We start from the raw sequence: 27,851 nt of genomic DNA on the forward strand, positions 1-27,851 counted from the left end.
CAACATGCATTGTAACTATTCACCTGAAGTATACAACGTAAACCATCAGCCACTGTATATGATTTATATTGTGTTAAAGCCAAAATGAACTCACACGCATTAAATGCCATCCATACATAATAATGTCTGCTGTCAGTTGGTGTAAAGCTGCTTTTTTTTAATACAAACTTCCTCAGTATACGCAGCACTCGCCCGGATTAAGCTGCCACTGCCAGGTTTAGCACAGCTCCCAGCAGTGAGCGCGCCTGCTGCCCTGAGTCAGGAGAGGGGCGGGCTCTGTGCACAGAGCAGCAGCACTAGTGTGTGATCTCATTGTACTCACAGCTCAGATAGCAGCTGTCAGTGCGGGCAGTCTGTGTGATCTGCTCCCTGAATCTTCCACAATGTTCCGTACCAGACAGCTCCCGGGCACATCTGTGTTATTTTGCTAGGGTCGTAGCTATGAATTGCAACCATTCAAAGGACCCTGCCTGAACCGTTTGGATCTTAATGGAAGCTATGTCACCTCAACAGGACAATGTAGGGCAACATCGATCCTCTTCCTTGACTGGAGAACCCAAGTTACCTGGAATTACAGAAAATAAAAAGGTAAACCCTTCTTGAGCAAATGTATAGACACTATATATATATATATATATGTGTGTGTGTGTAATATTTCAGCGAATCAGTGCCATGTAATGATCATGTAAATGTAGTGATATTGCAAGATGTGAGATATCAAGATCAGGTGCACTTATGCTAATATAAATATACCATTATCTTTTTACCCTTTGTTGTAATTGTGTGTTACACCTAAAATATGGGTTTTGATACCAAAGCCTTCCCCATCACTTCATTGTATTGCATCGTCTTGTTGTTACACTTGTAGTTTACATCTGTCTGCTCTAGAGAGGAATCTTAATACATGTCAGAGCCATCATCATTACTGTTCACAAGCTGAGCTCATCAGATGTTTAGTACATGAATGTATTACTGTCTGCATTCTTGTTTATTGCAGGATTGCCCAGTACACTCAGAGGTATTTAATAAATAGTTGCATTTTTATGAATAAGAATATAGTGCTCACTGTAAATTCATTTTGTAATATATTGGAGTTGCTGGGTTCCTAAAGTCCTGGGCCAGAGTTGTTCTATCTAGACCATAACATTTAGGGGTGAAAGCTTTCAACTTGACTTATGGAACATATGGGGAACTAATGTTCACCTCCTTATACCAAGCTATCATTTTTTTTTGTTCCCTGCATATCTCCTTGCTCTGAGTTAAGCTCTGGACTACTTTGAGTCTATGGAGTGCTACAATAATAATTGTGGTCATATAGCATCTACCAGTAGTCTCTTGACCTGCTACTATGTGGATCTAGTGCCCAAGCTAAAATTATGTTTCATTCTTAGCAGTTCCATTAGTTAATCTCCAGATATCTACCATCAAATATATTGTTTATAATCATATATACATACAAAAGCTATGTTACATATAATTTTATACGCAGGTGTAGTAATGTAGTTGCTTGGCAAAGCAGTAGTGCCATAGTTGGACACTGCATCAGTAATGGTCTCAGGTCCTAATAGCTCTCGCTTCCCTCAGAAACACTCTGTGTGTTTATTTCAGATTTGCCTGTATTTCTTTTTATTATATGCAGAATAAGAGAGTGCAGTCACATTAAAGTCATCCTTACAAAATGCTGTGTTTTATTTAAACATCAGTTTAATTTATCTGCTATGTTAAAGTACTTCTAATTTTCCCAAACAGTAAGGTATTTTTCTCAACATTATATAAATTAAACAAATAGAATAATCTGACTGAAACTCTTATATTTTTTTTTTTTAATTTCATAAAAACAAAACTTGCGTTACTTATAACAGTTTGTAGAGGCTTCTACATACACCTGTATACTCACATCTTCCTACCTTTATTAAAGACATAAAATACATTTTTGTGTATCACACATTTTTACTAAATTTACCTAAGATTCCAAAAAACATATATATGTAGTACAGAGCAAACTTTATTTTTTTATTTTTTTTTCTCAGAAGCAAAGAAGAATAGTACATTAGTTGTTTTAAAACCCTCTACTAAAGGATGTACACAAATCTCTGTGACTCACAACTAAGGTGTCAGCCATACACTAACTATTGTGTGACAGCCTTTAGCCGAAGGGTAACTTGTAGAATGAGCACTATAGAGAACTTGTACAGATGTTTTAAAAAAGTCAAAATAAACTAAATAATAAAATATGTAAAGTTTGGTTCCTCCGAGCCAATTGTGAATTGAAAGCATACGACTAATTTATGTTTTTATTACAGATATGTAAAAAGCTGTAAAATATTCTCGAAATTACATTGGTTCATCAGATTTTTGTTAATTGAGAGATGCCATCCCTACAAAGGCATAACAATTGGATCTGGCAATTAGAGTTTTCTTTATCTGCATTAAGACTTTATGCCAAACTGAAAACCACAAAAATTCATTATGTACTGAAATATTCAATCGATTCCCTTACTTGGTTGCCAAATATATTACTGCAACTTAAATCCAATCAGTGTTAGTGAGAGTGCAGCTGGCTCCTGTGGGGGGCCACATGTAGACCAGTTTTTTGCGGGCCCTATCTTGTTTGCTGAAACAGTACTTGTTTTATTTCACAAAACAATTATATTCATATTTCCTTTAAGGGAGGTTTAAAAGCTTAAAGGGGCACAAAACTCAAACTTTCCTCCCTGATTCAGACATAGCATACAATTTGAAATAAGTTTCCAATTTACTTCTATTATCAAATTTGTTATCCTAGTATTCTTTGTTGAAGATCATACCTAGGTAGGTAGTGTGCACATGGGGAAACGCTGCTGCCATCTAGTGCCCTTACAAATGTATAACATTGTTAAACGTATTCTTGCAAAACTAATGCCATATAGTGATCCAGGAACGTGCATGCTCCTTAGCCAACCTACCCACTTTTCAAAAAAATGATACCAAGAGAAAAAAAGTACATTTTATTATAGCAGTAAATTGAAAACATTTTTAAAATGCTATATCTGAATCATGCAAGAACATTTTGGGTTTCATGTCCCGTTCTTTTTCAAATGCCCCTTGTCTACTTTACTCATAGCATTGAGTAAACCATGTCCAATAAAAAATGAAGTGCTAATTTATGGCTAATATTAACATTTAAGAATGGTGGTGATCTTTGCTGCTTAATCCCACATTATTTTGTCTTTCTGTTTCTTACACACCAACAGACACACACTTTAGAGATTATAGCTGAACCCCTTGGGTGCAAATGTATTATTCATAACTGGCTTAGTACTTTAAAGGGTCATTTTAATGTTAAAATAAAACTATTTTGCTAGAACATTTTTTATTAAACAAATTCCCCTCTTTTACTATGTATTCAACACCTACAAAAGGATTAAACACATGGGTAAATTCACACCCATATTCTGCTCCAGATGATACAGGCAGTAATTGGAGCATTCACATGTATGTCTGCATCCTGATTGGCTCAGCAGCTATATCCACTTCTAGAATGTCACCGGAACACAACTTTGGACTTGTGTTTAACCCTTCTAAGGTGTTATAAACGCATAGATAAAATATGATTTATTTAAAAAAAAAATCACAAGTCTCTAACAAAACACAGATATTTGTTTTTGCATTAGAATATTCCTGTAAGTCGTTACTTGTACTAATTCTCAGCTCTACTTACTGTAGGTGGTACATTTTGTTTCCTATTGTTTTGTGTGTTTTTGTAATTTGTGCAAGATGCATTTTATTCTAACTGTGCTTGCTCTTCAAATCCTAATTTTATCTGTTTCTCTATAATCCATTAGTTTAAAGGGCCACTGTAAGTAAATATTTTCTATGCCTGTTACTAACTAACTACCCCAAATACGCTTTTTATCAATAGCATTTCATTAACATATCTCTACCGTATATCAGAAATCTTGTCTGCAAATTTAATTGTTTTCCAAACCCACTCCGTGGGTATCCTTTGCTCTGTACCAATCCGTTTACAATACCTAGGTTTCAAAATGGCGCTTTAAACACAAAGTTATTGGTTTTAGTATTTTGAACACGCAGTGCTGAAAATAGTGGGCAGGATATCGTGACATCATCGGCGAATAAAAGATATAACTTTTAGAACGTTATGAAACTTCATTTTGGAGAAAATATAGGTCAGTAGGTTTTAATTAATGTTTATTAACTTTAATATGTTAGTTGTTTAGCTTAAAAATTATAACAGAAAGTAATCCTTTAAACACATAATACATTCCCATGTATCCACTATCCATGTTTAACACTGCACAAGCCCCACCCCCCGTTCTTGTGCAACTAATTTAAAATTAAATGGACATTCTAATCCAAAATACCATTCTTTAATTCTAGTATGTTATATTTGCATTACTGACCTTGGCTAACTATAGGGTTAACCCCTAAAATGTGTTAAACATAGGTAAAGTCTCTTTTGAAAGCCACAAGCATTGCAGCTCACAAGCCAATGAGAAGCAGTTACATGACCCACTAATCACCTGACATGTTTTGCTTAGAGCTCCCAATTAAGACTATAGGTCCCCCTTTATCAAAGCTTCAACTGAAACCTTGCTATAATTAAAGAGACACTCAAGTCAAAATTAAACTCTTATGATTCAGATAGAGCAGCAATTTTAAACAACTTTACAATTTACTTCCATTAACAAAATGTGCACAGTCTTTTTATATTTACACTTTTTGAGTCACCAGCTCCTACTGAGCATGTGCAAGAATTCACAGAATATACGTATATGCATTTGTGATTGGCTGTTGTCACGTGATGCAGTGTGAGTGGAAATAGGCATAACTGAAATTTGTCAGAAAAAAATCTACTACTCATTTGAAGTTCATACTAAGTGATATTGCATTGTCTTTTTTTTATCATGCATTTGTTGGTTATGCAAATCTACTGTATTTAGTGGTCCTTTAAGATTGAAATAACGTAGAAAATGGACTACCCATTCACCGTAACTCGAATACGTTGTAATTTTATCGAAATTGTGCAAAGTCGATTTTATCTAGAGGTAGATTCAACCAATTTAAGATTTATGATACTTTTAACTTGTACGTTCGCGTATTGAACCATGCGCCGGACCAGAGTCTCAATCTTCAAGCTTTGAGCTAGCGAACACATAGGAAAACAGTTTGATGCACCCATAACTAGAGGGAAGCTGGGAATAATCTCAATACTATGCTTATACAATTTATTTAGTCTTTTTAATGTCCCTTTAACATCAAAACTCATGCACAAAGTGTTCTAAAAATATCTGCAGAAAAATGCATCAAATAAAATGTTTGTAATTTTAAACGTGCAAATAAAATGTTTATATATATATATATATTTATAATAAACTTTTGAACAATCTTTGAATTAAGATAAGTACAACATATAACTCTCGAAGATGTAGTAATTAACCGTTAGATATATTAAGATTTTTTGTACAAAATAACAATACTGTAAAATGTTGCTGCGACTTTAAATGCTGAAAAATCAATTATAATACCATTTTAGAGCATAGAAAAGGGCGAAGCTAAGTAAAAGTAGATATGAAATGCATCCTGTGATTCATATCGTATTTGTTTTTTGTGTTGAACGAGCAATAAATTTAAATATTCGCCCCAGCAATGCTTTAAAGTTATAAACAGACCGCTGATCCTCGCGGCTTTGTTGACGTGAGCGTATTAAGCCTTGTTTTTTGTATATTTCAAAGTCGGATGTGTAATACCTGCAGCGAGGTTCAGCAGACGTATTGAAACCGCTGAGTGTCCAAAAGTTGAAGCTTTGATAAAGGGGGCTTTGAGATGGGTTAGGTAGGGCGAGTAATGCAATTATTGCATGCTTTTTTGCATTATAATATCCCTTTAAGAAAACTGACTATTTATGCTTCAAAATCAATATAATTATTCTTTATACTAGATCACTATTTTAAAAGCGTGTTTTAAATATGCTTGATAGAACTGAGGTCTGAGAGTTGTATATCCCTTCAATATAAAGCTATTTTTATGTTACTAACATTTTGTTAGCAGTTATGCTTTTTGAAGTCTAATAATAGCACTAATAAATGGCTTGTGTTCTATGCAGCTTTGCATCTTGAAATTTACAAGCACATGATGTATGTATTTTATAGCCAAAGTTTTGTCTTTTACAGTACAGCTAGATAAATGTGCTTTGCACATGCTCCCAGTAATCATAAGGTTAACATTGTATTATGTTAAGAGCTAAACGTGTTTTATGCAGCTATTCTTATATATAGCTGGCAATATAATCAGAAAAAGTATTTTTCAGACGAGCTATGCACTGCCTGGGGGTGCCAAAAGTTTAACTATCAATGTTAAAGAAGCATAACAATTTGCAGTTCTAGAAAACTGAGCACTTGGATGTGAAAAAATGTTACCAGTTTTCTTTTATTTACATTTGTTCATTTTAAAATGTATTTTGTTTTTTAGAATCTCAGACTAGAATATGAGAATCATGTGAAATTGGTGGAAAGCAGGGGTGGTACAAAAAAAATGAACCACTTAGGAGCTGGCCCATTTGTGGTTCGGCACCTGGATAGCGCTTGCTGATTGGTGGGAATCGGCAAGCTCTACCCAGAGTGCTGAACCAAAAATGGGCCGGCTTCTAAGCTTACATTCCTACTTTTTCCAATAAAGATACCAAGAGAAAGAAGAAAAATTGATCATAGGAGTAAATTAGAAAGTTGATTAAAATGGCATGCTCTATCTGTGGGTTTAATATCCCTTTAAGAGTCCTTATGTGTCTTGAGAACTATATGTATAACATTGTTGCGATATAGTGCTCCTGATGTGCTCACTCCTGGGTCTACCTTAGTATGCTTTCATTGATACCAAGAGAGTAAATTGGAAAGATTTTAAAATTGTATACGCTTTTGAAATCGTGACATTTTGATACCCACGTCCCTTTAAAATAATGATTGGTAACACTCGGTAGTGTGTATTCAAGTCTGGGAGGGACACGTATTTAAAGAAACATGGGTAGCCCTTGCTGATTGGTGGCTACATTTAGACACCAATCAGCAAGCACTACCTAGGTTTTGAACAAAAAATGTGCTGGCTCCTAAGCTTACATTCCTATCTTACAAAGAAAAATTGATAATAGGAGTAAATTAAAAAGTTGCTTAAAATATGCTCTATGTGAATCATGGTTTTTATATCCCTTTAAAAAAATTCATGAAAAAATCTGTCAAAGTTACCAACATTATATAATAATAAAGCTACAGTTGTTTCCCAAAGCTGTGTTGTTGTGCTCTTAAGATAGATATTGATTTAAGTTAAATGGTTTAACCCTTTGGTTAATATGAAATAAACAGGAAGCTGGACTGAAACCACAGATATAATGGTATTTTTTTTATATATACACATTTTATCCATGGCTATAAATACTACAGCATTATTTTGATCATAAATGGAGTTTAAACCAGTCTTAGAATATTTCAAGTGCATTTATCGCCTACATTTAGCAGTAAGTGAGAACCCACCGTGTGCTGAATAGTTTCATTGAGAATAAAGCAGCTGTGCGTAAATGGTTCTGGTGTTATATACTTCTATAACATGCAGTGCAAAGTACAGCTTTGCTTAGACTGCCAGGTGTCTCACAGTGTGTTATTTCAAGTGCCAGTACATTCAAATTACATTATAAACTTAGCTACTTCACGAGGGGTTAATTAAGGGCTCCGATCACTACTGATGTAGCAACAGCATTTCTAAGATGGCAAGTGAAGTAGAATATCTGATCTGTATGTTACTAACAGCCAAGGGGATAAAATATGTGCTTTGTTTTTTTTTACTAGAATGCAAGGGGAGAGTCAAATCACTGCATTGTTTGTGCCACTGGCAGCCAAGGGGTAAAATCACTGACACCTGCATTCTTACCAGCTTGCTGCACAGTTATGTAAAATATATATTACATGACAGCATTTGAAGGGTGTTGGTCAGGAAGCAGAGTGGAGATTAGTGCAGAGTTTCTTGGTGGTGCCCCATTTTGCCCTAGTTGTCTCCCATTGGTTATCCAGTATTTTTGTGAAAGACAGCTGCCAACCAGAAGCTTAGTCCTAATTAGCAATGATGATTTTGGAAATGGATCTGGAAGAAAAAAGGCGATACATTGTGAAGCTTATTTGCATATCGTTACCCATAGTCTCATGATTACGGATGGGCGAATATGCTGAAAGTGCAATTCGTTTGGTAGAACCAATAGTCCTATGGACATTAGTTTTGGACAATTGAATGTTGATAAGAATTAAAATTCGGTAATCGAATGCTATTTCTGTTTTTTGAATGTTGCTTTTGTTTTTGAATGTTCATAATTAGATTGAATATTTACATTCAAAATTTCAAATGTAATATTCGAGTTAAAGGGACACTGAACCCAATTTTTTTCTTTTGCGATTCAGATAGAGCATGCGATTTTAAGCAACTTTCTCATTTACTCCTATTATAACATTTTCTTCATTCTCTTGGTATGTTTATTTCAAAAACAAGAATTGAAGTTTAGATGCCGGCCCATTTTTGGTGAACATCCTGGGTTGTCCTTGCTGTCCATGGTGCTGAACCAAACATTTGCTGGCTCCTTAGCATATATGCCTTCTTTTTCAAATAAAGATAGCAAAAGAACAAAGAAAAATTGATAATAGAAGTAAATTAGAAAGTTGCTTAAAATGGCATGCTCTATCTGAATCATGAAAGAAAAAAATTGGGTTCAGTGTCCCTTTAACAAATTCAGAAGTTCAATAGTTCATGTGGTAGGGAATTTAGTAAATTGATACATAATAGATACAAATATATCAATTCAAATGTTTCTATTTCGAATAGTGCATAATTAGAATATTACATTTAAAGATAGCATTAGAAATATTATTACAAATTCATCAATTCAAATTTTTCGAATTGGAATATTGCATAATTCAAATCGAATTATTAGAACATTTTGAATTGAATATTACATTTAAAGAAAGCATTAGAAATACTATTACATTAGGTGAATGTTGTACAAACTTTTTAAATTCGAAAAATACAGTTGTGTTAAAATTTGTTTCATTTTTCGAATGTTGTAAAACATTCGCCCATCCCTATTCATGATGTAAGTATTTTGTGCTGTGGATTTCTGTAGAAAAACAAGTTTTTCGACTCACCTGGATTTGTAAATAAACTATACAATGGATTTTTTTGTGGTATATAAATTGGGAAAATTTAAAAATGAGATTTACTCCTGATCTCCTCAATCCAAATATCTGACAAAGAGGTGTTTGAAATCAGGCAGCACATCAGGGATGCTGAGGTCACATTATTTTGAATTGGTCACAATTGATGAAAAACAGTAAAGTATATAATTATCTGTAAAGATGCTAAATCTTGTGAGACACTAGACAGTTCTGTTATGGATTCCAAGAAGTGTTTATTGAAAAATGAAAAGCACATTTCTGCAATAGTTTAGGTTTAGTCCTGCAGTAAATGTTTTTCACATTATTTTATTTTAGAATAATATCTCTATTTATTATTTAGAAATACTTCCTAAAGGGACATGCTAGTGCAAAAAATAGCATTCTCTAGAGGGTTAACCATATAGTTAAAGGGATATCAAACCCAACATTTTTCTTTCATGATTCAGATATATAATATAATTTTAAACATCTTTGCAATGTTCTTCTGTTACCAAATTTGCTTAATTTGCTTGGTATCCTTTGTTGATAATAGAAGTAAATAGGAAAGTTATTTTAAAACTACATGCTTTATCTGAACAATCAAAGATTCATTTTGACTTTATGTCCCTTTAAAGTTTTACTTGGGAGCCTCAGAGAACTACTGGTCCCAAGAAGCAAACAGCTGGTGAGTCAACTTGCAGTAGCATTTGCACAACCCTGTCAATCACTGGCTTTGTTTAGCAGTTGCAGTGCTTCAGGCTCAAAGCAGCAATTTAACTATGTCTTTAACCCCTCTGCGGGGGTTTACAGCATCCCATTTTTGCAATAGAATTTCCATTTAAACTTAATTGGTCTTAAATAAATAAATATATATCTAATAAATTGGCATTGTGTTAAAGGTAAATGGACATGAAAATCCAAATTGAAATGAATAAACATTTCAGTTTGAAATAATAACATTTCTGCAAAACACATGTATAAGAAAAATGATTCTAGTAGAAGCTAGAGATTTTCATTCGTCATGGGCAGAGGGAGGGATATGTAGATATGTTCAGTGCGCCTGTCTTAAACAGTGCACATGGTCAGTGTGGCCAGTGACTCAGTAGTTAGCTGTGGGTGTATGAGATATGCAAAGTAGAAGCTATCACTGAAAAAACAATAGCTTGTACTAGAAGAATTGTCTTTAATACACGTGCATTGCAAATATTCTTTTAACATTCAGAATTTATAGTTCCACATCCCTTTAAAGGGATATAAAAGTGGTAAAATAATATGTTCTAATGTGTTAGACCATTTCATTATTGCACTACTATGCGTTTAACCCCTGTGAAGCGGTTAATATATAGTGAACTTAAGCTCCAGGGCAGCAAGGCAGTACTGGGAGTTAGCTGAACACATCTTGTGAGCCAATGACAAGAGGTGTCTGTGTGTAGCCACCAGCTAGCTCCTAATAATGCATTGCTGCTCCTAAACCTACCTAGGTATGTTTTTTTTAAAAAAGGATACCAAAAGAAGGAAGCAATTTACATAATATAAGTCAATTGAAAGATTTGTTAAAATTGCTCCATTTAAATCATTAAAGTTTTACTTGAGTTTTATTTCCCTTTAAGTATTCTAATCTGTTAGAAAGCTATGACCTCCCATTCCAAAACTTAAAGGGATATATTTCCTAAGACATTGAGAGTCCAGTACCTAGGAGGCAAGAGCACCTACCTGCATATCCAGCTGTCCGGCAGAAAGACAGCTCACCAGGTGTGAAAGGACACATACTCCTATCAGAGACCTGTAGAAAAAGAGAGAACAGAGTAACCAACTCTGGCTTTCTATAACAGGGGTAGCAAATATGTTAGAAAACAAAGCAAGGACAACCTCACCACTTTCTAACTGCTTAAAGCCACCACTACTCTTACTCAAGAGATTGACATGGACAAAGCTAAATCCCAATCCTTGCTTGCAGGGAAAAGTACCCATAAAAGGAATAAAATCTTCAGACCATAACTTCATCTCCTCCATTGACAGAGGCAAAGAGAATGACTGGGGGTTATGGGTAAGGGAAGTGACACATAGCTCTGCTGGGGTGCTCTTTGCCTCCTCCTGCTGGCCAGGAGAGAATATCCCACTAGTAATTGGAATGACGTTGTAGACTCTCCATGTCCGGAAAAAAGAAATTTACCAGGGAAGCATAAATTAGATTTTTTTCTTTCATGATTTAGATAGAGCCTGCAATTTAAACAACATTCTAACTTACTTCTATTAGCATTTTTTTCTTTGTTCTCTTAGTATATTTTGATAAAAAGCAGGTATGTATGCTTAGGAGCCAGCCCATTCATGGTGCACTATATGGCAGCAGTTTTGCAAGAATGTTATCCATTTGTAAGAGCACTAGATGACAGCACTATTCCCAGCCATGTAGCGCTCCAGATGCCTACCTAAGTATCTCTTTAACACAGAATATCATGGCAATGAAAGAAATGTGATAACTGAAGTAAATTGGAAACTTTTTAAAAAATAGTATGTTCTGTCTGAATCACAAAATACATTTTTTTGGGTTTCATATCCCTTTAAGAATTTATACGTTTAGTATCTTGGCTGTTATTTTTTTTATTTTATTTTTTATCAATTTCTAAGACGTTCCAATCGAAATTCAAACCACCAAATCAATTTGTAAAATCACTTAAAGGGACAGTCTAGTCCAAAATAAACTTTCATGATTCAGATAGAGCATGTAATTTGAAACAATTTTCCAATTTACTTTTATCACCAATTTTGCTTTGTTATCTTGGTATTCTTAGTTGAAAGCTTAACCTAGGAGGTTCATATGCTAATTTCTTAGACCTTGAAGGCCACCTCTTTTCAGAATGCATTTTAACAGTTTTTCACCACTAGAGGGTGTTAGTTCATGTGTTTCATATAGATAACACTGTGCTCATGCATGTGAAGTTATCTGGGAGCAGTCACTGATTGCCTAAACTGCAAGTCTGTCAAAAGAACTAAAATAAAGGGGCAGTTTGCAGAGGCTTAGATAGAAGATAATCACAGAGGTTAAAAGTATATTAATATAACTGTGTTGTTTATGGAAAACTGGGGAATAGGTAATAAAGGGATTATCTATCTTTTAAAACAATAACAATTCTGGTGTAGACTGTCCCTTTAAGATTTCTGATGTTCATGCAAGTTTTTTGTTGTTGCTGCTATAGGACTTTTGCTTTGAGCAGACAGGTGCCGTATAATCTAATAACATATTTAGACATTGCAACGTATTCAGACATTGGAAGATTTAGCATCTAGCCAGATGCATACTGGAAGGAAAGGATTTGCTTTGAATTCCTTCCTTCAACCCTTTGTACCCACATGAACTTTTTAAAGGCAAAAACATAAAAGAAATAATGGCATTGAACTCTTCTATTTGGTGTTCCAATACTGTGTTTTATGTTGTCTTTGTAATCATATGAAAAAAGTGACACGCCTTAGCTCAGCTTTCATGTTTTGCATGCACTTTTAAATGATTTGATGTTATGTTGTGTCATGTCTAGTGCAAAAATGAAATCAGTGTAATATCTGCACTACAGACCTTCCAATTCTAAAGGAAATAAACACATAGATAAATTGCCTATTTGTTCAACCACTTTGCATGGAGTTACAATAATACAGTTGAAGGGTCAGTAGTGCAAACATTCCATGCTTTTTGTACTAAACATGACATGAAACCTATTCCATTACTCAGTCAGAGCATGCAATTTAAAAATCCTCTTTCCAGTTTTCTCCTATTATCACATTTGCTTCATTCTCTTGGTATCCTTTATTGAAGGAGCAGCAATGTACAACTGGGAGCCAGCTGAAGACATCTGGTGAGCCAATGACAACAGCCATATATGTTCAGCCACCAATCAGCAGCTAGTGCTCCTGAGCCTACCAGGGTATGGATTTCAACAAAGAATACCAAGAGAACAAAGCAAATTCAATAACAGAAGTGAAATCTGAAATCTGAATTATGAAAGTTTAATTTCAGTTTTACTGTCCCTTTAAAGATAGGACGACACTTTAAAGCTATCTGACTTTGTTTTAATGTTAAAGGGACAGTCAAGTATAAATTAAACTTTCATTATTCAGATAGGACTTTTAATTTTAATTGACTTTCCAATTTACTTTTATCATCAAATTTGCTTTTTTCTCTTGGTATTCTTAGTTTAAACTAAACATAGGTAGGTTCATATGCTAATTTCTAAGTCTTTGATGGCTGCCTCTTATCACAGGCTTTTTAAATCTCTTTTCAACACAAAGAGACAGAAAGTACACGTGGGCCATATAGATAACACTGTGTTCAGGCACAGGGGGTTATTTAAGATCTAGCCAAAGATGCAAGACAATAGATAATAAACAGTCACAGTCATCAGGGGGCTGGAAGAAGGTTCCTAGATACAAGGTAATCACAGAGGTAAAAAGTATATTAATATAACTGTGTTGGTTTTGCAAAACTGGGGAATGAGTAATAAAGGGATTATCTATCTTTTAAAACAATAACAATTCTATGGTTGACTGTCCCTTTAAATGGACGTTCTGGTATAATAATAATAATAATAATAATAATAATAATAAAATGCTCTAATTTGTTGGATCATTTTATTATTAAAGGAATAGGAAAGTCAAAATTAAACTTGTTCAGATGGAGAATGTAATTTTAAGACACTTTTTTTAAAATTCACTTCTATTTTCAAATGTGCTTCGTTCTCTTGGTATTCCTTGTTCAAAAAGAATACGCACATATCCTGCACTAGTTGGAGTTAGCTGCTGATTGGTGCCTGCACACGTTTGTCTCTTGTGATTGGCTAACTCAATGTGTTCATCTAGCTGCCAGTAGTGCAATGCTGTTCCTTCAGCAAAGGATAACAAGAGAATGAAGCAAATTTGATAATAGAAGTCAATAAGAAAGTTGTTAAAAATTGTATGTTCTATCCAAATCATGAAAGAAAATGTTGGGACTTTCTTTCCCTTTAAGTGAATGCATGTTGCTAACTATGAGGTTGATAACAATTTTGCTTTTGCTTGCAGATATAAATTTGTTACCTTCCACAAAAAAATACGAAATCGTTATTTGCCTTTTTAGATTTATGTTAATTTAATAAAAAAAAAAAAAAAAAAAGGGCGAGTGGAAATTTGAGCCCTGATTATTTATTGTTTAATTGATTGGGTGTCTGTATCTGTATGTTTTGCTTAGCTCAAAACTAATGTTACATCTAAAAACCTTTTGGGGTCCTTAGTAATAAATCTAAAAGTTTTGCCTTGAAGGTTTATGAAGTTCTCTTCGCTGTGGAAATCAATAAGTAAATCAATTAGGGATTGATATGTAGCCAGGTTAGCTTTGATAAACCAGCAGGATGCATTTCAAGTTTTGATAATTAAAAAAAAAAAAAAAACAGCTCTTTTTTTAAGCTAAATTACATGAAAAGAGGGCATAATAAATAATGAAAGATTTTTGCAAAGTTGTTTCATTATGCATAACTAAACAGTTTATATAAAAATGTCAAGGTTTTCACTATCTCTTTAACAGCAATTTCATATTCAGTCATAAAACATTTTTTGACTTAGAAACACGATAGCATTTTTGTTTCGTAAAAAGTTCAACTCATCCTTTTAAATACAAATTAAAAACCATCTAAATCTTTATTTATGACCGTAAAGAAGTGTTTTTGATAAATTTTATAATTAACATTTGTAATCCCCCAATTATAAAAAAATATTAATTGATTTAATTTTATTGGTTAAAAAAAACTGCATTCAATCATTATCACCAATACATTTACTGTGTTTCATCTTTTGCCAAACTACTTGACCGTTTCTTCATTTTAAAGGGATATTCTAGTCAAAATTAAACTTTCACGATTCAAATAGAGCAGATAAGTTCAAGCAACTTTCTAATTTACTCCTATTATCAATTTTTCTTCATTCTCTTGGTATGCTCTATCTGAATTGTGATATTTTCATTTTGACTAGACTATTCCTTATTTTTCATGTGTTTCTTAAAGGGATAGTAAAGTCCAAATTAAACTTTCATGATTCAGATAGGGCATGCAATTTTAAACACCTTTCTAATTTACTTTTATCATCAAATTCGCTTTGTTCTCTTGTTATTCTTAGTTGAAAGCTAAACCTAGGTAGGCTCATATGCTAATTTCTAAGCCCTTGAAGGCCACCTCTCAGCTGAATGCATTTGACAGTTTTTCACGGCTAGATGGCGTTAGTTCATGTGTTTCATATATATAACACTGTGCTCATGCACATGAAGTTATTTAAGAGTCAGCACTAATTGCCTGAAATGCAAGTCTATCAAAAGATCGGAGATAAGGAGGCAGTCTGCAAAAGCTTAGATACAAGGTAAAAAGTATATTTCTATAATAGTGTTGGTTATGGAAAACTGGGGAATGGGTAAACAATAACATTTTTAGTGTTTACTATCCCTTTAACTTGGAAGCCAAAAACCTCTACAAACCCGAAAATTTAATATCCTGGGTGTTTCTTTAAATTGATTTAGTGAGTGGTTTCATTTTTAATTGAAATGTCTTTGAAAAATTACAAAAAAACAAGAAACAAAACAAACAAAGCAAAAAAAAACCCACTAAGATATTATAACTTGCTTGGGTACAAAATCAAATGTTTTGAAATGGGGACAATAGGTCCTTCCAGCTATTCGCTAATTGTCATAACAAAAACCTCAGTATTGGTTCTATTTTGTGTGTTTTGGCAATTTTTAAGAGACTTGTATTACCCCCTCAATTTATCATAAGACCCCATATTTGAAACAGTGAAGTCGCATAATTCAAATAAGGGATTTTATGTCATTATAGCTATCAAGAGATCATCATAATAAAATGATCTAAAAGAAGCAGTGCGTGCTAGCATTATTTTATTGTGTTATCGCTCACAGATACATGTTTCCCTGAACTAATACAACATTTTAGGAATACAAATAAATTGGATAACTTTGAGTGAACATAAATATAGGTGATATTTTGTGAAATTCTATGTAGAATGATTTTTTTTTTTTTTTTTTTTCCTTCAAAATATTTTTTTGCTGAGCTTAGGCAGGGGTGTACATACATTGTTAAAACAAGTTGAGCCACCCCCTTAAGATATATAATTAAAATAAATCTATTGTTTTAGTTGGATATTTTAGACCTTAAAGGGACACTATACCCAAACATTTTCTTTCATGATTAAGGTAGAGAATACAATTTTAAACAACATTCCAATTTACTTCTATTACCTAATTTGCTTCATTATTTAGATATACTTTAATGAAGAAATAGCAATGCACATGGTGAACCAATCACAGGAGGCATCTATGTGCAGCTACCAATCAGCAGCTTCTAAGCATATCTAGATATGCTTTTCAGCAAAGAATATCAAGAGAATGAAGCAAATTAGATAATAGAAGTAAATTAGAAAGTTGTTTATAATTTTATGCTCTTTCTAAATCATGAAAGAAAAAAAATTGGGTTTCATGTCCCTTTAAATGTTCTGCTTAAAGTGCAAGATAATACAAAGTGATTAAAAATACATTTATTTTCTAGTTATTAATTATTATTAAGTATAAAATCCTATGTTTTGCTCTTATGCTAAATGGGGGATAATGAAATGTCTATTCAAAATATTTAGGAAATAATGAAACACTTGCAGCTATTTACCGTCTACGCCATAGAAAATGACACACAAAAAAAATTTGCATTTCATAAGAAGAATTTTTCCCATGTTAGAGGATTTCTGCAAAATAAAGTTATTTTCTATTAATGATGAACAAATTATTTGTGTGGATAAAGTGTCAAACCGCTAAAAGGAACTTATCAGACGGGTATGAAATAGATCAGCAGTGAAGGGTTAATAACAAGTGTCAGCACTTTTATAGGAAACTTTGATGGATTAAAATAGATGTTTAACAAAATGTTTAGCTGTAAGAGTTTAACATATATTTATATTGTCCAAATACAACTGACCTATTTCTTATTTTGTAATTTTTCATTATTCAAATTAACAGTACAGTGCAACTTCAATACTCAAGATCTTCCTGTCTGACATGTACCTCCCATCTTCTGACACCTCGGGTTTATGTGTAAACACCAAATGATTTCACAAACACACCTTCCAATATAGAAAAGCATTGTCATCACAAGAAAAACTTATTAAAGCAAGTGAGAATCTCCAAGAAATTGTTTGTTCATTAAAGGGAAACTGAATCAAAATTAAAGGGACAGTAAACTCAGTAATTAATGCTTTAATTTTGCATTTGTAAGATGTAATCACTATAAGTTTCATTCATCAATTTTCATATTTATGTTTTTATTAGTTACTAATTTTATCTCAAATCTTAGCCCCCTTAAATATATTATTACCTGGCCGCCTACCGCTATGCTGCCTTTTTTCTTTTTTTTCAAAGTAATGTCCATCCACCTATCGCTAAAATATATGTCACGCTATGGAATACATTTGTGAATGTGTGCCTGATTACTAACGGCTAGATTACGAGTTTTTGTCGGTAATGGTATGCGGTGCTAACGAGCCTTTTTTTCTCACCGCTCACTTAAGACAACGTTGGTATTACAAGTTTTCTGAAACCCGGCTTAAGCCGCAGAAAAGTGAGCGTTGAGCAAAATTGCGGTAGCGGTGAGCTGGCAAAACATGCTCGTGCATGATTTCCCCATAGGAAACAATGGGGATGAGCTAGCTGAAAAAAAACTAACACCTGTAAAAAAGCAGCGTTCAGCTCCTAACCATTGTTTCCTATGGGAAAATACATTTTATGTCTACACCTAACACCCTTAATCCGCCCCCAACGTCGCAACCACTATAATAAAGTTATTAACCCCTAAATCTAAGTCTAACCCTAAACCTAACCCCCTCTAACTTAAATATAATTTAAATAAATCGAAATAAAATAACTACAATTAACTAAATTAGTCCTATTTTTTTATTTGAGGTTCATTTAAAGGCATACAACATCACATAGATAAATTCTTATGTCACATGAGATAATATATCAGTTTTACAAGGAGTACTAACAGTAAAAATGGATTATAAGAGAGACAGAGCTAATACATGTACCATGTGAACATTATGGAAATGGAATGCCAGTCACCAAGGGACCCTCTAAATGACACCATTGGTCACTCTTGGACCTTCAAACATAACCGAAAATATTTAAGCGAAAGAAGGTGATTTTAAACTTAGGAGATCACTTACGGATCTCAATGATAAACCTCATTTTTATAATGTGTTATATCATATATAACAAATATACTTGAAACATCTTTCATATAACTTGAAAGGCCACTATTGGAACTAACCTAGGTATTAACTCAAGGTAAGAAAGAAAAAATTATTTAGCGTATTCGATTTGTAGGTAATAACAAAAGTTGTAGAGGTGCGGCATAGGCTAGAGAAGCCGCATATTTAACCCTCCTAGACTAGGAGGTAGGTATATTATAGATAAGATAGCAGGATCACTAAGTTACAAGATATGGAGAAAACAGGACGCTCTAGGGTCAGTTATAGGAATGCACTGTGCAGACATTATGGTATAGGTATAATTCTCTAAAGGCAAGTGTTTAGCACATATATGTCAGATAGGGCTGATCTAAGAGGTGCTTGTTCAATGAGTGGGAATCCATTACTGAATAAGCTGAAATCTAGTGAGGGGGAAGCTTATAGTCTGAGCGTAGTTAGTTTTGCCAGTAGGCATTGATGATTTGTAATTGCCCATATTAAATTAGTCCTATTTAAAACTAAATACTTACCTATAAAATAAACCCTAAGATAGCTACAATATAACTAATAATACCATTATAGCTATTTTAGGATTTATTTTTATTTTACAGGCAAGTTTGTATTTATTTTAACTAGGTAGAATAGTTATTAAATAGTTATTAACTATTTAATAACTACCTAGCTAAAATAAGTACAAATTTACATGTAAAATAAACCCTAACCTAAATTACAATTTTTTTTAAACTAATTACACCTAATCTAATCCCCCTAATAAAATAAAAAGCCCCCCAAAATAAAAAAAAGCCCTATACTAAATGACAAATATCCCTTAAAAGGGCCTTTTGCGGGGCATTGAATCCTATCAGCCAATCGGAATTCAAGGGACGCCATCTTGGATGACGTCATTTAAAGGAACCTTCATTCTTCAGTTTGATGTCGTTGGAAGAAGATGCTCCGCGTTGGTTGGCTTGAAGATGGACCCGCTCCGCTCCGGATGGATGAAGATAGAAGATGCCGCCTGGATGAAGACTTCTGCCCGTCTGGTGGTCCTCTTCTGCCCGGATCGGATGAAGACTTTTGGCCGTCTGGAGGACCACTTCTGCTCGGTTGGGTGAAGACGTCTCAAGGTAGTGTGATCTTCAAGGGGTTAGTGTTAGGTTTTATTAAGGGGGGATTGGGTGGGTTTTAGAGTAGGGTTGGGTGTGTGGGTGGTGGGTTGTAATGTTGGGGGGGTATTGTAATTTTTTTACAGGTAAAAGAGCTGATTACTTTGGGGCAATGCCCTGCAAAAGGCCCTTTTAAGGGCTATTTGTAATTTAGTATAGGGTAGGGCTTTTTTTATTTTTGGGGATTAGAGTAGGTGTAATTAGTTTAAAATTCTTGTAATTATGTTATTATTTTTTGTAATTTAGTGTTTGTTTTTTTGTACTTTATTTTATTTAATTGTAATTAGTTTAATTTAATTTAGGTAATTAATTTATTTATAGTGTAGTGTTATGTGTAATTGTAACTTAGGTTAGGGTTTATTTTACAGGTAAATTTGTACTTATTTTATCTAGGTAGTTATTAAATAGTTAATAAATATTTAATAACTATTCTACCTAGTTAAAATAAATACAAAGTTGCCTGTAAAATACAAATAAATCCTAAAATAGCTACAATGTAATTATTAGTTATATTGTAGCTAACTTAGGGTTTATTTTATAGGTAAGTAAAAAGTTAAATAGGACTAATTTAGTTAATTGTAGTTATTTTATTTCGATTTATTTAAATTATATTTAAGTTAGGGGGGTTAGGTTTAGGGTTAGACTTAGAATTAGGAGTTAATACATTTAATATAGTGGTGGCGACGTTGTGGGCGGCAGATTATGGGTTAATAAATGTAGGTAGGTGTCGGCGATGTTAGGGATGGCAGATTAGGGGTTAATAATATTTAACTAGTGTTTGCGAGGCGGGAGTGCGGCAGTTTAGGGGTTAATATATTTATTACAGTGGCCGCGATGTCTGGTCGGCAGATTAGGGGTTAAAAAAATTATTTAAGTGTTTGCTATGTGCGGGGGGCCTCGGTTTAGGGGTTAATAGGTAGTTTATGGGTGTTAGTGTACTTTTTAGCACTTTAGTTAAGAGTTTTATGTTACGGCGTTAGCCCATAAAACTCTTAACTACTGACTTTTAAATGCGGTAGGAGTCTTGACAGGAGAGGGTCTACCGCTCACTTTTTCCAAGACTCGTAATAGGCAAGTCCCATTAAAAAGATAGGATTCGCAATTGACGTAAGGGGATTTGCGGTATGCTCGAGTCGCGGAAAAAAAGGGAGTGGTACACCTGTACCTGCCAGACTCGTAATACCAGCGGGCGTTAAAAAGCAGCGTTGGGACCTCTCAACGCTGCTTTTTAAGGCTAACGCAAGACTCGTAATCTAGGCGTAAGTATGCTATCGAAGCGCATCTATGGCTCCTGCTCTGATGCATGCGCAGTTGTAATCGGATAGGAAGCCGCTCTGAAGAAACACCAGCCTGAGTGAACTTCATATAGGCATGCCAAGAATTTCATGTCGTCTGAAGAAAATAGCTCTATACCGCCCATATTATATATGTCATCAAGGGGCTGGAGAAGTACCGGCCACTAACGGTTCTATTGTTAAAAGTAAGATTAAATAATACATATAAACATTAATATTTTTAAAGTGAGAAATATGCAGTTCAAATGTAGAACTAAAACTGAACATGGACTGAGATTTTGAAATTGTAAATTTACTGACCCTTTGAAAGTTTCATGATTGAGATAAAGCCTGACAAATATATTAGTGTAGAAGCAAAACCGCATAATTTTTTTTTTAAAAAAGTGTATATATTTTGTAATACAAGATTAACTTTGAAATTAGCAAGATAATATTCTATTGCTTACTTCAAATTCAAAGTTAGTGCTATTGCATTGTCTTTTTATCATGTATTTGCCAGTTATTCAATTACAGGTGGCCCTCATTTTACAACGGTTCAATTTACACCGTTTCAGAATAACAACCTTTTTTTCCAGTCATGTGACTGCTATTGAAAAGCATTGAGAAGCAGTGCATTTATTAAAATAGCCAGTAGGTGGAGCTGTCCGCTTGTGTTGCAGCAAAGCCAAGCAAGCTGAAATTAATCAGTTTAACCAGACCTGAGCTATCGAGCAAGGGCGCGATCCAATATAGATCGCAGTTTGCGGCGCAAGCGAGGGAACCCGCGTCGCCCGCAGTTTCAGCTCGCAACTCGAGCCATCCAATATGCGGCGCCGTCACTTGCTAAAGTGGCGCAAGTCTCACAAACCAGCGATGTCCAGAAATCTGCGTAAGTACAGATTTTTGGAGTCGCCAGTGACTTGCGCCACGTTAGAAACTGCCGGCGCCTATAAAACCTGACTAAAGTCTAAATCACCCGCACTGTCTAACACGCCTCCTAAACATAGCCCGACACGTCTAACCCTCTATCCGCTATCCCCCCTCACTAGCCTAACAATAAAAAAAGTTATTAACCCCTAAACCGCCGCTCCCGTACCCCGCCGCAACCTAATAAAGTTATTAACCCCTAAACCGCCGCTCCCGTACCCCGCCGCCAGCTATATTAAATATATAACCCCCTAAAGTGAGCCCCTAACACCGCCGCCATCTCTATTAAAATTATTAACCCCTAATCTAATCCCCCTATACCGCCGCCAGCTATATTAAAATTATTAACCCCTAATGTAAGCCCCTTACACCGCCGCCATCTATATTAAAATTATTAACCCCTAATGTAAGCCCCTTACACCGCCGCCATCTCTATTAAAATTATTAACCCCTAATTTAATCTACCTACCCCACCGCCAGCTATGTTATCTATATTAACCCTAAGTATATTATAGTTAATATAGGTATTACATTATATATATTAACTATATTAACCCTAATTATATTAGGGTTAATATAGTTAATATAGTTACTATAGTATTTATATTAACTATATTAACTCTATCTAACCCTAACACCCCTAACTAAATTCTTATTAAATTAATCTAATTCATATTATAAACTAAAATATTCCTTTTTAAATCTAAATACTTACCTATAAAATAAACCCTAAGATAGCTACAATATAATTAATAATTACATTGTAGCTATGTTAGGGTTAATATTTATTTTACAGGTAAATTGTTAATTATTTTAGCTAGGTATAATAGCTATTAAATAGTTATTAACTATTTAATATCTACCTAGTTAAAATAATTACCCAATTACCTGTAAAATAAATCCTAACCTAAGTTACAAATACACCTACACTATCAATAAATTAACTAAACTACAAACAGCTTTCTAAAAATACAATTAAATTAACTAAACTAAATTAAAAAAACAAACAAACACTAAATTACAAAAAAAAAAAAAAAAATTACAAGATTTTTAAGCTAATTACACCTATTCTAAGCCCCCTAATAAAATAATAAAGCCCCCCAAAATAAAAAAAATTCCCTGCCCTTTTCTAAATTAAAAAAATTTCAAAGCTCTTTACCTTACCAGCCCTTAAAAGGGCCTTTTGTGGGGCATGCCCCAAAGAATTCAGCTCTTTTGCATTTAAAAACATATACAATACCCCCCCCCCCCATTACAACCCACCACCCACATACCCCTATTCTAAAACCACCCAAACCCCCCTTAAAAAAGCCTAACACTACCCCCCTGAAGATCTCCCTACCTTGTCTTCACCACACCGGGCCGAACTCCTCATCCGATCCGGGCGATGTCTTGCTCCAAGCGGCAAAGAAGAATTCTTCCTCCGTCGATGTCTTCCTCCAAGCGGCAAAGAAGAATTCTTCCTCCGGCGATGTCTTCCTCCAAGCGGCAAAGAAGAATTCTTCCTCCGGCGACGTCTTCCTCCAAGCGGCAGCAAAGTCTTCATCCTTCCGGCGGCATCTTCAATCTTCTTTCTTCGCTCCGCCGCCGCGGAGCATCCATCCCGGCCGACGACTGAACGACGAATGAGGTACCTTTAAATGACGTCATCCAAGATGGCGTCCGCCGAATTCCGATTGGCTGATAGGATTCTATCAGCCAATCGGAATTAAGTTAGAAAAATCTGATTGGCTGATTGAATCAGCCAATCAGATTCAAGTTCAATCCGATTGGCTGATCCAATCAGCCAATCAGATTGAGCTCGCATTCTATTGGTTGTTCCGATCAGCCAATAGAATGCGAGCTCAATCTGATTGGCTGATTGGATCAGCCAATCGGATTGAACTTGAATCTGATTGGCTGATTCAATCAGCCAATCAGATTTTTCTAACTTAATTCCGATTGGCTGATAGAATCCTATCAGCCAGTCGGAATTCGGCGGACGCCATCTTGGATGACGTCATTTAAAGGTACCTCATTCGTCGTTCAGTCGTCGGCCGGGATGGATGCTCCGCGGCGGCGGAGCGAAGAAAGAAGATTGAAGATGCCGCCGGAAGGATGAAGACTTTGCTGCCGCTTGGAGGAAGACGTCGCCGGAGGAAGAATTCTTCTTTGCCGCTTGGAGGAAGACATCGCCGGAGGAAGAATTCTTCTTTGCCGCTTGGAGGAAGACATCGCCGGAGGAAGAATTCTTCTTTGCCGCTTGGAGCAAGACATCGCCCGGATCGGATGAGGAGTTCGGCCCGGTGTGGTGAAGACAAGGTAGGGAGATCTTCAGGGGGTAGTATTAGGCTTTTTTAAGGGGGGTTTGGGTGGTTTTAGAATAGGGGTATGTGGGTGGTGGGTTGTAATGGGGGGGGTATTGTATATGTTTTTAAATGCAAAAGAGCTGAATTCTTTGGGGCATGCCCCACAAAAGGCCCTTTTAAGGGCTGGTAAGGTAAAGAGCTTTGACATTTTTTTAATTTAGAATAGGGCAGGGAATTTTTTTTATTTTGGGGGGCTTTATTATTTTATTAGGGGGCTTAGAATAGGTGTAATTATCTTAAAAATCTTGTAATTTTTTTTTATTTTTTTGTAATTTAGTGTTTGTTTGTTTTTGTAATTTAGTTTAGTTAATTTAATTGTATTTTTAGATCGATGTTTGTGGTTTAGTTAATTTATTGATAGTATAGGTGTATTTGTAACTTAGGTTAGGATTTATTTTACAGTTAATTGGGTAATTATTTTAACTAGGTAGATATTAAATAGTTAATAACTATTTAATAGCTATTATACCTAGTTAAAATAATTAACAATTTACCTGTAAAATAAATATTAACCCTAACATAGCTACAATGTAATTATTAATTATATTGTAGCTATCTTAGGGTTTATTTTATAGGTAAGTATTTAGATTTAAATAGGAATATTTTAGTTTATAAATGAATTAGATTAATTTAATATAAATTTAGTTAGGGGTGTTAGGGTTAGATAGAGTTAATATAGTTAATATAAATACTATAGTAACTATATTAACCCTAATATAATTAGGGTTAATATATATAATGTAATACCTATATTAACTATAATATACTTAGGGTTAATATAGATAACATAGCTGGCGGCGGGGTAGGTAGATTAAATTAGGTGTTAATCATTTTAATAGAGATGGCGGCGGTGTAAGGGGCTTACATTAGGGGTTAATAATATTAATATAGCTGGCGGCGGTATAGGGGGATTAGATTAGGGGTTAATAATTTTTATATAGGTGGCGGCGGTGTAAGGGGTCAGATTAGGGGATAGATAAGGTAGATGACAGCGGTGTAAGGGGTTCACATTAGGGGATAGATAAGGTAGATGGCGGCGGTTTTAGGGGCTCACAGTAGGGGGTTAGTTTATGTAGATGGCGGCGGGGTACGGGAGCGGCGGTTTAGGGGTTAATAGCTTTATTAGGGATTTCGGGGGGGGGATCGAGGTTGACCGGTAGATAGACATTGCGCATGCGTTAGGTGTTAGGTTTTATTTAGCAGATCGCGGGTGACAGGTAGATAGACATTGCGCATGCGTTAGGTGTTAGGTTTATTTTCTAGCTAGTTTAGGTAGTTACGGGGCTCCAATATTCAGCGTAAGGCTTCTTACGGCTGCTTTTTGTGGCGAGGTGAAAATGGAGTAAGTTTTCTCCATTTTCGCCACGTAAGTCCTTACGCTGCATATTGGATACCAAACTGCGCTGGTTTGGTATACCTGCCTATAGCCAAAAAAACTACGGGCGACGGCAGAAATATACGGGCGTAACTTCTAGGTTACGCCGTATATAGGATACCAAACCAGCGCAAATATTGGCGTCGCCGGCTTTTGCGGGCGACGATTTTTATCGGATCGACCCCCAGATTTCAAAGGAACAAGATCTTCCTGTCTATAAATCAGTCCAGATTGGAATGCATAGAAAGAACTGTTTGCAGAAAAATGCAAGTGAAGTCTGTGTTGTGTAATTATTTTATTAGGTTTATAATGCTGTTTAGCAAATGTTTTTGTTCATTTAACTTAGTTTAATTATATATTCTGTGTTGTGTGATTATTTTATTAGGTTTATAATGCTGTTTAGCATTTAAAGTCTTCATTTCAAAGCTTTAAAAATAATGTATTAGGTGTTACTTATGACAATTTTGAGAGGGGCCTGGAACCTATCTCCCTCACTTCTTATTGACTTACATTATAAACTGGGTTTCAATTTACAACGGTTTCGATTTACAACCATTCCTTCTGGAACCTAACCCCGGCGTAAACTGAGGGCTACCTGTATATTGTATACTGATCATTTAAAAAATTTTTTTGTCACTTTCTCTGTTTTGCTGCTGTTATTAATTTGTTCATTTAATGGAATATTTTGTTCATAGGTCATCCTTATAAAATAGCAGAATTCACAAATTGTTTCCTGATAAACTTGAAATGAGAGTTGTTTGCATTTACACTGAATTTAATATGGCATCATCAGATGTGTACTTCCTGCTAATGCAAAATGGCCGTTCGGTACTTCCTGCTAATGTCCAATGGCTGATGGGTGCAAAAGGTTTATTCTATCTATTAGTAGGAAGTAGACGATTGACACTGCTGTATGAGTTGGCTAACTAGATGCAAAATGGCCGTTTGGTACTTCCTGCTAATGTCCAATGACTGATGGGTACAAAAGGTTTATTCTATCTATTAGTAGGAAGTAGACGATTGACACTGCTGTATGAGTTGGCTAACTAGATGTTGGCTAACTAGATGTGTTCAGCTAGCTGATAGTAGAGATGCAGAGAGCTTTAATAAATCTAGACCAGAATACAATCAGCTCCTCCAAAATAGAGTCTTAAGGTATTTTCAGTGTGATTTGTCTGTAGATGTTTAAAAATGGTCCTCGAAACCTGTCGAAAAGTTTAGAGAAAATGGATTATTATCACCTTGAGCAGGACAGTCTCATGTTATGCATAGTGCCTTTCTAGGTGAGCTGATAATGCGTTTTTGGAGAAAAGGCACTAGCGACACACTTGCAACATTATCTGATTGGTTCTGCTTCCTGTCCCTCACGGACACACAGACCAATAAGATAATGCAATAATGGTCTAGGGCAGATATGCTCCAGAGCGCTCTGTACTAATCAGAGCCTCGGGTGCCGCAACCGACCCTGGGAACCTAACCATGGGTCCCATCCCCCGCTACTGTGCTTTTGCAGGTTCTCGAACAGAATGCGGGTAAAAGCAGGACGTCGGACCCATGGTTAGGTTCCCAGAGGCGGTTGCATCGCCGGAGGCTCTGATTAGAACAGAGCTTTCTAGCGTATCTGCCCTCAGCTATTTTTGCATTATCCGATTGTTCCGTGTGTCTGTGAGGGACAGGAAGCACAACCAATCGGATAATGTTGCAAGTGTGTCGTTAGCGCCTAGTGTTTTTGGGTCCAAAAATTCTTTAAAAATTGTGATTGACTTGAATTTCAAAAAGTTCTTATCAGCAGCCGAAAACCCACCAATAAAGATTGTCCTATAAATTGTGTTTGACTACATGGTTATTTGCAAGAAATCCTGCAAAAATGTCTCAAAATATAGTTTTGCTAGCAAGTATAGGTTTTCATTAAAAAATATATTGCTATGTTTTTGTATCAAAGATATTGAATTATAAAAATCCAGAGAAATACTTTATTACAGAGCTTTTGTGGTAGAAATCATTTGGCAGGCAGATCATATTGTATTCATTTTTGAGTGTAAGAGCACTTTATTATATTTCCCATTTGGTAAATATTGGCGCGTTTTTCATTTGGCTGTACTTTTAAGGTTTACCCTCATGTAATCCTGTGTTAGCATTTTATTTGTGGTTGTGTGTACATTTTATTGTATTTTAAATTTACACTGATATGAAGGTGCATGGCTTGTTATTTTATGTTTCACCTATTAAACATGTGGACATATACTAACATTTACAATGTGACAAAATAAATGTGTGCAATGTATTGACAGGAACATTATTACTTAGGGAGAAAAGTGAAT

The 27,851-nt window shown here is 35.0% G+C and overlaps 1 protein-coding gene across 1 annotated transcript in view; it reads left to right on the forward strand.

Moving 5' to 3' along the window:
- Nucleotides 1–350: 350 nt before the first annotated feature.
- Nucleotides 351–27,851, forward strand: part of ARHGAP20 (Rho GTPase activating protein 20) — a 320,100-nt gene continuing 292,599 nt past the window's right edge. Inside the window, exon 1 of the mRNA XM_053708537.1 lies at nucleotides 351–588. Coding sequence (XP_053564512.1) covers nucleotides 490–588 — 99 coding nt within the window. The 5' untranslated portion in view covers nucleotides 351–489. The remainder of the gene's footprint in view (nucleotides 589–27,851) is intronic.

The sequence above is a fragment of the Bombina bombina genome, chromosome 3 (assembly GCF_027579735.1).
Source record: "Bombina bombina isolate aBomBom1 chromosome 3, aBomBom1.pri, whole genome shotgun sequence".
NCBI classification, from domain to species: Eukaryota; Metazoa; Chordata; class Amphibia; order Anura; family Bombinatoridae; genus Bombina; species Bombina bombina.